Source organism: Cyanistes caeruleus, chromosome 5 (assembly GCF_971803275.1).
Source record: "Cyanistes caeruleus chromosome 5, bCyaCae1.hap1.1, whole genome shotgun sequence".
NCBI lineage: Eukaryota > Metazoa > Chordata > Aves > Passeriformes > Paridae > Cyanistes > Cyanistes caeruleus.
Window position 1 is genome coordinate 27,004,960 of NC_141705.1, and position 9,186 is coordinate 27,014,145.

Genomic DNA, 9,186 nt, shown 5'->3' on the forward strand with positions numbered 1-9,186 from the left:
TTGAAGAGGGAGAGAATTAAGGCCTACATCCACATATATATGAGCAGCCCTGACTGACTTGGGAGGAGCCTCGCAAATTACCCACTGCAAATAAAACATGTAACAGAATTAAGCCTTCTGGCTGGTCTTTACATGAAAGACAGTTGTCAGTGTAGGCCTGCAGGTAAAAGCAAAAGGCACTGAATTGGGTTGTGACAGGGAGAGAGTGGATGAAGGCTGCTGCTGGAGCTCTTTGGAAGCGCTCACTCAAACACTAGGGATCATAGCCGCCCCGAAGGACTCATGTAGGAATTTGCTGCTAATAGTGTGAATGAATAACTTAGTGAACAGCACCAACAACATGGAGTAGCATCATCTCTCCAAAGGCTGTAAGGGATTGAAAAAACAGCAGCAGTTTCTTCCTAGAGGGAGGTGGCTGCTCCCGCTCCAGCTGGAGCTCGGTGTCCCGCCATCCACCAGCGCCCCGGCTCCACGAGGTGCGAGGGGACACTGGGGCAAGAGGGGCTCGGCAGCCGCGGGCAGGGCAGCGGGGGTCTGTCCTTCCTGAGTGCAGGAGCGCCCCTTCCATTCCCTCGGAAACGGCCCCGCTTCCTACAGGGAGGAGGGGGTTGCCGTGCCAAATCTAGGGGGGTAATTTATGACCGGGGATGGAGGCAAAGGAAATCTCTCACCCAAGGGAAGGGCACAGGGGGTCTGTGGGGGAAGGGGAGAAGCTGCCTTGCCTCTCCTCAGTCCGCGGTCAGCCCGCAAACCCTTGGGTGAGCCCCCTGACCGCTGCCTGGCTGCGAGCCGGTCTCCGGAGAGAGGCTTTGGGGCCGGGGAGAGAGAGGCGGAAGATGGGCAGAACTCGAGGAGTGGTGGGGTCTCGGCCTCCACCCTGCCCTGTTCCCCCAGGCAGCGAGGAGCTGTGCAGGCGGCACATCCCCGGGGTTCCCGTTCCCGGCTTGGCCGCCTTCAGCCCCTGCCCTTAATGAGATTCTTTGAATTTAAAAAAAAAAAAAAAAAAAAGCGAGATTTAATGTTACATCCTTATCTTTGGAGGAGCGCGGTTTTCTTGCAGCGGCGACGTCACTTGTTAAACAATCCGCGGCTGAGCCCCTGAAAAGAGAGGCATTGCACCCTTCGTGCTGAATGCGCTTCTCAGTGCACATAACGCCAGGGCCTTTTGATGTCTCACAATGCGTGTTACGCCCAAAGATTGTCTCTTTGGACAGATCTACAACGCTTGGCTTCATGTTTGGAAGTTAAATGGACAGCGAGGTTGTAGAAACTCCCACGCTTGAAGCTGGCGCAGACACTCGGTACTTTCGCCTGTTACTTTCCATGAGTGAAAGAGGCAGGGTGGAGGGAAGGGGCTGCTGGTTTAATCCGTGCTCCGAGGCAAAGGGAGGGGGGAAAGCGATCCAGACTTTTCCTCTCTTTTATTTTCTTCGGTTTATTCTTTGGCAGCCTTAAAATAAGAGCTATGTGCAAAGCGTGCGCCCTGCCTAGGTAGCTTGTGTCTGGAAGTCGCTGGCAATGTTGCTGCTCCATGAAATCAAAATTTATGATTATTCAAATGTTGGGGACTGTGAAAAGAGAGGAAGAAAGAGAGAAAATTAATATTGCAGCTGTTCTTCTGATTAATGAGAGATAATTGCTCATGAAAAGTCACCCCTGTGGCATTTTGTTGTCTCCTGGATCTTTGTTCTTTTCCACTATTATTGAGGACTTTCTTGAAGACTAAGCGGTTCTTTTCAATTTTTGGTATTCAGAAAGTGTTGCTTGGTTACAGATAATGGAGAAATCTCGGGCTATATTGGGTAAGATGTGCCACAGACAGCAATATCACAATGCCACTTTCAGAAAAGGATGGATACAAGTTAACGGTGCGCTTTCAATAAAACATTAATAGACTTGTTCACGCTTTTATAATGACCTCCTTAATGGGAGCTGGGGGCAAGTCCTGTCTTTAGATTGCGCTCACTTCAGAAAGGCCAGCGCTGGGATTGCCGATCACTTTGGAAACTAATAGGAAATCAATGTTAGAGTAGCGAATAAATGCGATTATAGCGCAGGAGCCCGCGACCCCTAGCTTACCCAGGCTTTATTTGGAGCGGCACTTTCCCGTACGGGAGCTGCCCCAGCCCGGGGCGCAGCCTGCCCAGCGCCACCGCATGTCACCGCGCTGTGATGTTTGTGACCACGGCTGCTCCGCAGGTGTTGCTTTGGTTTGGGGTGTTTATTTGGGAGGGTTTTTTTTGTTGGATTATTTTTTTTTTCCCTGCTCGAAACGTGTCCCCGGGCTGCGGCGCTTTCCGCTGGGGCAGCTCCTCCTGTGAACTCGGCGGAGATGCGCGCCTGAAAGCCGGAGCTTTCTCCGGGCGGGCATGGCTTTTTCTTCTGCCGGGAGCTGCCGGGGTTGGGGGAGGGAAGGCAGAGAGTTGCTTTTGTCATTTAAGCCGTGAATCTCTTCTACATAAAGGTGTTAGAGACATCTGGAAGAAAAGAAGGACCAGCACCCAGTCCTGCGCTCGGCGGACCAGGGGAGCGGCTCTGATGTTCTTTTTGAACTGCTCCACTTTCAAAAGGGGGCAATTTCGTTACATTCTCATTTGTTACACTGTCTTGAACTAAAGGCAGACAAAGCTATACTCTGTCACCCCGAGCAGAATGAAGGGAATCAAAGGATTTTCCCTTAAAAGGACTAATTTTCTCCTTGAATTATGAAAGTAATGGCTAGGTAACAGCCTGTGCTCTGTACCCAACTGCTTAATACCTTCTAAATCCTTCCACGTGGCTCTCCCAGTCGTAGCAATTAGAGCTCATTATAGGCTCATAAGAGCTCTCATTTCGAGGATTACTTAATGGACAATGAAATTTTATCGGACAGAATTATTGAAAAATAAAATTGTAACGAGGCCGATGTGATGTGGGCGCACGCCTTGCATCATTCCGCCTGGTTTGGGATGTCTTTGCTTTCAAATGACTTCTTTTCTTGCTCTGGCTTTCAGGGGTGTTTTTTTCTTAGTGATTTCTCTCTCTCCCTCACTCTCTTTTATCACTGCATTTGGTTTATTATAACAATTACAAATTGGAATTTTGATCCGACTCTTGCTTTGTCTTCCCTTACGACAGCCCCCTCCCCAGATCCACTCTATCACTGCAGACCGCTTTTTCCACTGAGGTTTGGGGTTGTGTTATTACATTTTCATTTTCCAGAATAGCCTCCCTTAAAGGAAAACAAAAAAAAAAAAAAAAAAAAAAAGAAAATACAAAAAAAAAATTTAAAAAATTAAAATAAAATGCGGATATTAGTTTAAATCTTCTCCAGACGTACTTTGCTTTAAACGAGAAGAGCCGAAACAAGAAATGCTATGCTTGTGCACGGTGCCCGTGACTAGAATCCGGCGGGGCTGAGGAGGCAGAGCCCCCCGGTATCGCCGGGGACTCACAGGAGCTGCGGGGCCTGGCGGCTGCGGGGCCTCGGCTGAGCCCTGGGCAGAGCTTTGGGGAAAAGTAGGTGAGGTTGGAGCCGACCCGCCTAAACCTCGCGAGCCCCTAATTGTTGTCACAAGACGCGGGATTAGCGCATTGCTGGAATAGCTGTCTGTTTACACTCAGGAGCCCCCGCCGGCCGGTAAACACTTTCTAATTGAATTCTAATCACATTCAAATAGCCACATAACAGGCCTCAGCTGCAATTCATAAAACTTTAATTGCTATCCATAAATCCTCAGATCACCGAGCGCGGAGTGTCCCTAAAAACGCTGTTGCATCGTGCCTGCCCGGGGAGGTGCGGGGCAATGGGGAGCAGGGCTAGGGGAGAGCCGGGCCCTGCACAGGGGACCTGCACAGCCGCACTGCCCGCGGCAGCTTGGGGATGGGGATGGGGATGGGATGGGACAGGACAGGACAACACAACACAGCCGCTCGAGAGCTGGCCCCTCTCAGCAAGGCTCCAGTTGCACCGCCGACTCTTGCTGGTCCCAGGGGCGAGGAGATGCCGGCTCCTTTAGAAGGCGGTTTTATTTTGCTGGGTTTAACAGCGGTGTGCAGGAGGGATGGTAGGATGCCCGCGGCCCGGCCCTCGAGCATGAAAACCGCTTCTGAACACGTTTTGGCTATTGCTGCACTCCCGAGTTTCTGTTCAGCCTCTGGTAATCAGGCGTAGCCTGTGTTTTCTGCTTTAGAGCACAATTGTCACTTCCCTTTCCCGTGTCAAGTGGGATGGGATCCGCAGTCTGTTTTAAACGCCGCTTCGCATCTGCTTAACAGGAACGCGATAGTCCTTCTATTAAATATAAGTCTCTTCTTAAATTCCCATAAAACAGGTCATTGGAAAATCGCGTAATATGCTGCGAATACCTTGGCTTTGTAATGCACTCCGAAATGCTTCGGAGCCACCGACCGTATTTAGCTGTTTATCCAATTTTACTTTGAATGATTGCTTCAGCAAACTTGGTGGAGATCAAAGAATCCCTCCCTGACATGTTCGCTTTTCATTAGCGCTGGGCACTGCGGTCCCGGAGCGGCCGGGGAAGTTCGCTTGGAAGTTTTTGATACCGTTTGGCTGAGAAGTGTCCAGATATTTGGAGGCTTTGTCCTTTGCAGTAATTGCCAATTTGGCAAGATTCACTTGAGGTGAAAAGGGCGCGGAGGAAAAAAAGCCCCCCAACCCACCCTGCGTGCATATGTATGCGCGGACACACAAACGCGCTCCGTCCCTAGCTTTTATATCCGTGGCTGCATCTGTGTACCTGGCTCCTCTGATGCAGAAAGGGCCTCCTGAGGGAGTCCTGAGTGCAGGGAGTGGGCCGGACTGGGTAAAGGTGTTGGCCCCAGGCCTCCGTGGGATCCACGGCCCTTTGGATGTTCTTTTACTGGGGGTGAGGGAGGCGGAGTTGAACCGCTTGTTCCAGAGCATTACCTGCTTTCACCTCTCTTTCCCTCCCAGCGAGGCAAAGGAGCGTTCTCCCCGGGGAAAGCCCCCGAGCAGAAACTCCTTCCGATTAATTTTACCCCCAGCATCCCGGTGTGTTGACAGAGGGACATGCCTGCGAACGCGACGTGTGACGGGGCCGCGGAGCAGCCGCCCCCTCCCCGCTTTCTCTGATCCTATAATTTATTTGAGGCGGAGGCAAAGGAGTGAAGTCATCGGGCAAACGAGCAAGCACGCACACTTTGCCCCCCTCCCCTACCCCGCTTTGGTCCCCCCCGGCAGCCTCTCCTGCCGGCCTGGGAAGCCGGGGAGATTTAGATCTGCGAGGCTTTCAGCCATCACGTGTTTAAATACTTGATATAAAACCCCGGCGCAGGGGATCCAGGCGGGGGGACTTTAAGACCAGCCCTCTCCAGGGACCCTTTTGTTCAGCTCTCAAACATAAGCACCTTCTCGACTCGCCAGGACTTCAGTGGCAACTTGGCCAAGCAGGAAAAACCCGACTTTGGGAGAGCCGCCCCCGGCCTCGCAGCCCTCCGCGATGTCACGCTCCTTCTATGTCGACTCCTTAATCATCAAAGACTCCTCGAGGCCGGCTCCGTCCCTTCCTGAGCATCATCACGGCCAGGACTTCTTCATCCCTCTCAGCATGCCTTCCCCCCTCGTCATGTCGGTGTCGGGCCCGGGCTGCCCGTCCCGAAAGAGCGGCGCCTTCTGCGTCTGCCCGCTGTGTGTCACCTCGCACCTGCACTCCTCCCGCGTTGGCGGGGCCGGCGGGGCCATCCCTCTGCTCAAGAGCCAGTTCCCCGCGGCCGCAGGCGAGGCCCAGTGCTGCCCGCGGAGCGGCCACGCTCACCACCCGCAGCAGCAGCCGCCGCCCGCAGCCTCGGTGCCCGCCGCCGCCGCCCTGGGACACCCTGCGCATCACCCCCCTGCCTGCGGCGCCACCGCCTACAGCGTCAGCGACCCCCGGAGGTTTCACTGCCTCGGCATGGGTAGGAGCCCTGCGGCCGCCGGGGAAGGGGGGCAGCGGGAGAAGGGGTGCTCCCAAGGAAGAGCGGCTGCCCCGGGTCGGGAAGCTGCTGGGGGAAAGTTTTCTCTCTTTCTGTCTGTAGGTCTGTCTGTCTCTAGCTCCCCTCCCCCCGCTTTTCCCTGTTCCGCTGAAGTTCGCATTTCTCTCCCGTCCAGGAGGGTCCGAATCCAGCCAAATTCAAAATGGGAAACGGATGAGGACTGCTTTTACCAGCACCCAGCTCTTGGAGCTGGAGAGGGAATTCTCCTCCAACATGTACCTGTCCCGGCTGCGCAGGATCGAGATAGCCACGTACCTGAACCTGTCCGAGAAGCAGGTGAAAATCTGGTTCCAAAACAGGAGGGTGAAGCACAAGAAAGAAGGCAAAGGCACCCAGCGAAACTCGCACGGGGGCTGCAAGTGCAGCACCAGCCAGGGCCATTACCCCCGGTCGGAGGATGAAGAGTCTCTATCCCCCTCATCGGCTACCGAGGATAAAGAGATCTCCCCGCTATGAGCCCGGCTCGGAGCTCGGCTCCCGCCGCCGGCCCCAGCCCGGAGCGAGGTGGCGGCACAGCTGGCACATCTGGCACCGCTGCCCACGGACCGCTGACCTGCGGCGGGCTGGCACCCCCCGCCGCGGAGGGTTAATTGTCATCCATTCGCAGTAATAGAAAGATATATATATATATATAAATATATTTTCGGAATGTAAATGTTTTAGTCATGGGAGTTCAAACGAAACGTTATTTATGTAACCCCAGGAGAGTGCACCTGCTTTTTCTAAAATGTAACATGGGACAAGGCTCGCATGGCCCGGGGTGCCTTCCTCTGTATCCCCCCAGGCAATTGAAAGGAAAAAAAGAAACACATTCAAAACCGAAAGGCGAGACGTTTTTTTACAGCTAAAACCTGTAGAGAACCTTCTGGATGGACTTATTAACAAAATTAAGAAATGACATAAAAATCGCCCGTTTGGGTTTGGGACGGTTGTTTGTCTGTGAATAGTTTTATATAAAAATTATATTTATATTTATTTAAATAAATGAGTTCGGACGAGAATTTAATTTTTTTCTTCTTATCCCCCCCGACTCCCCCTTCCTACCATCAAGTGCCAGCCCAGTCGCAGCAGCGAGGGTGGACTGGCTGGGCAAGGTACTTCTCTTTGCAGTCCTTGTCCTTCGTACGGTGAAAGCACCGCTGTATATGTGTCAGATCTGCGTAAAGAGTGACAATAAAAGCCATCGGCTACTAACACGAACGTGTTTTCTGTTCCCCTGTGACTCGGGACGGCTGGGAGGCGGAGAAGGGGGGGGACTCCGCTCCGGCCGGAATGCAAATACAGCCGCTCCTCTGAGTCCAGCAGCAGCCTTGTGCTGCTTCCCAGCCGGATCCAGCGCACGCCCTCCTGGCGGCTGCCAGCTTTCTCCCGTCTGCTGGCCCGGCCGCACCGGCTGGGGACACGCGGCTGCCGCTGGCCCAGGGCCGCCGGGCGCGGCACGGCCCGGAGCGAAGGGCTGTGAGCCGGGATCCCGCACACAGGGGACAGGCTGCACACGCCGACCCTTCACCAGATTGAAACTCCCCTTAAGTTATTATACGGGTTGATGTTAAGCAGGGATCAGGGATATTTTTTTTTTCCCCTTAGTCGCCGGAAGAGTGTTAGCTCTTTTCGGTGTTGATTTCATTTGACGCCTTGACCAGGCTTAGGGAGAAGATCTGAGTGCAAACCCGTTAGGCTGAGATATAGTTGAAGTTCTCTGCGATCTGCGTCGGGCAGCGCCCAGCCACGGGTCCCATCCTGCCTCTACCTTGGGCATCCTCATCCTCAGCTCCTTGCAGGCGGCTGGTGAGAGTGGCATGGACCTGGAGCTGGCCAGTCTCAAATGAGCCTCTTTATAACTTTTTCATAGTTCCTGCAGTACTGGCAGGCAGCAAGTCTGTATACAGCAAGCAATATGAGCAAATCAGAAGTGCCTTTTGCACATTATGTTACTTCTCTCATCTTTTCCTTGGGTGGATTTTCCACTAATCCAATATACACTTTTGACTTCAACCTGTGAAACTGCCAAAACATTTTTTTGCAAATAATTCCCTCAACAATCATGTTTATTTATCATGTTTGATCCCTAACTTCAGAGCTGCAGCTCAGAGGTATGTCTCCAATTTGACTTGCCTGCAAGCACCCTCGACACTGAAGAGAGAGGCAGCCCCAGCACAGTGGCACTTGCGCTGCTTGGCTGTCTTGGAGGAGAGGCCAGGTGCATGGGCAGGGCTGGGGTAGGATGGAGAGAGCCTGATATGGGCACTACCCCACATCCTGGGCCAGCTTCAGGGCTTGAGGCAGAGTCAGAGTCAGCGTAACCACGTCTAATGGGAAGGGAAAAGAAAGGCAGGACTGAAGTTTCTAGCCTGGAATTGGAAAAGAAATAGGCAATCTCCCTGATCCATACCACTACCATTTCTCTGCCTGAGCTGACTGCAGAGGCCAGCAGCCCACATGCCAGCTGGGTGGCTGGGGATGTTGGTTACCCTAGCGGGCAGTTCCCTCACTTGCCAGGCTGGGGAGACCAAAGAGCCAAAGGGTTGAGGTCCTTGTGACTCCTTCCCAGGGGGACTTCATGGAGGGTATGGCTGAGGGGGTTGTCCCCTCTTCCCCTAAAATCTGCCGAGATGGAATCTGGAAACTGTTGATTCTCTGCTTCTCATGTTCACCTGTGTCTAACTTGCTTCTATAATCACAAGTGGGTCTTTTCCAGCCTTGAAGCTCTGGGAGGAGGGGTTAGTTCCACAGAAAGTATTGCCCACCCTCTCAGCATTGTCATCCCATACTGTAACAGAAGGGAGTCAACAGGCCTGCAGCAGCCTGGGAAAGTGAAACTTGGCTTGGTGAGAAAAATCATCACAGACTCTGAAATCTAAGACTGCAAAACTCAAAGATATTTTAAAACTGCAAAGATAGAGTTGATAGATTGTATATGTAACTCTGTGGATGTATGTGCCTCAGTGAATAAATTGCTATTTCCCTCTGTTTCTAGAAGATAAACAGTGAGATTCCTCTTCATTGCAGTATTTAGCAATTTCTTAAAAATAATAAGGAAATGGAGTTAGTTGATCTTTCTTGTAGTAATCAATGCTTGCATGTGTCTTTCAGGGGTTTGGAGGTAATTGTCACATATTATCATCATCATCACATACAAACTGTCATTGGGACAGTTGAGACAATATTTCATTTGATTTCAAAGCAAATGTT

The 9,186-nt window shown here is 52.3% G+C and overlaps 1 protein-coding gene and 1 long non-coding RNA gene across 2 annotated transcripts; one reads left to right on the forward strand and one right to left on the reverse strand.

The window, feature by feature from the left end:
- LOC147652997 (uncharacterized) lies at positions 1 to 3,436 on the reverse strand. Its single transcript, XR_015287486.1, has 3 exons — positions 3,320 to 3,436; positions 2,080 to 2,477; positions 1 to 1,568 (listed from the first exon to the last, which is right to left on the reverse strand). It is a non-coding gene; the product is annotated as an uncharacterized LOC147652997 (long non-coding RNA).
- A 295-nt stretch (positions 3,437 to 3,731) lies between these two features.
- Positions 3,732 to 7,188, forward strand: GSX2 (GS homeobox 2). Its single transcript, XM_086891213.1, has 3 exons — positions 3,732 to 3,775; positions 5,387 to 5,916; positions 6,110 to 7,188. The coding sequence occupies exons 2-3, from the start codon at positions 5,463 to 5,465 to the stop codon at positions 6,448 to 6,450; spliced, it is 795 nt and encodes a 264-aa protein (XP_086747339.1). The 5' UTR covers positions 3,732 to 3,775; positions 5,387 to 5,462; the 3' UTR covers positions 6,451 to 7,188.
- Positions 7,189 to 9,186: the final 1,998 nt, after the last annotated feature.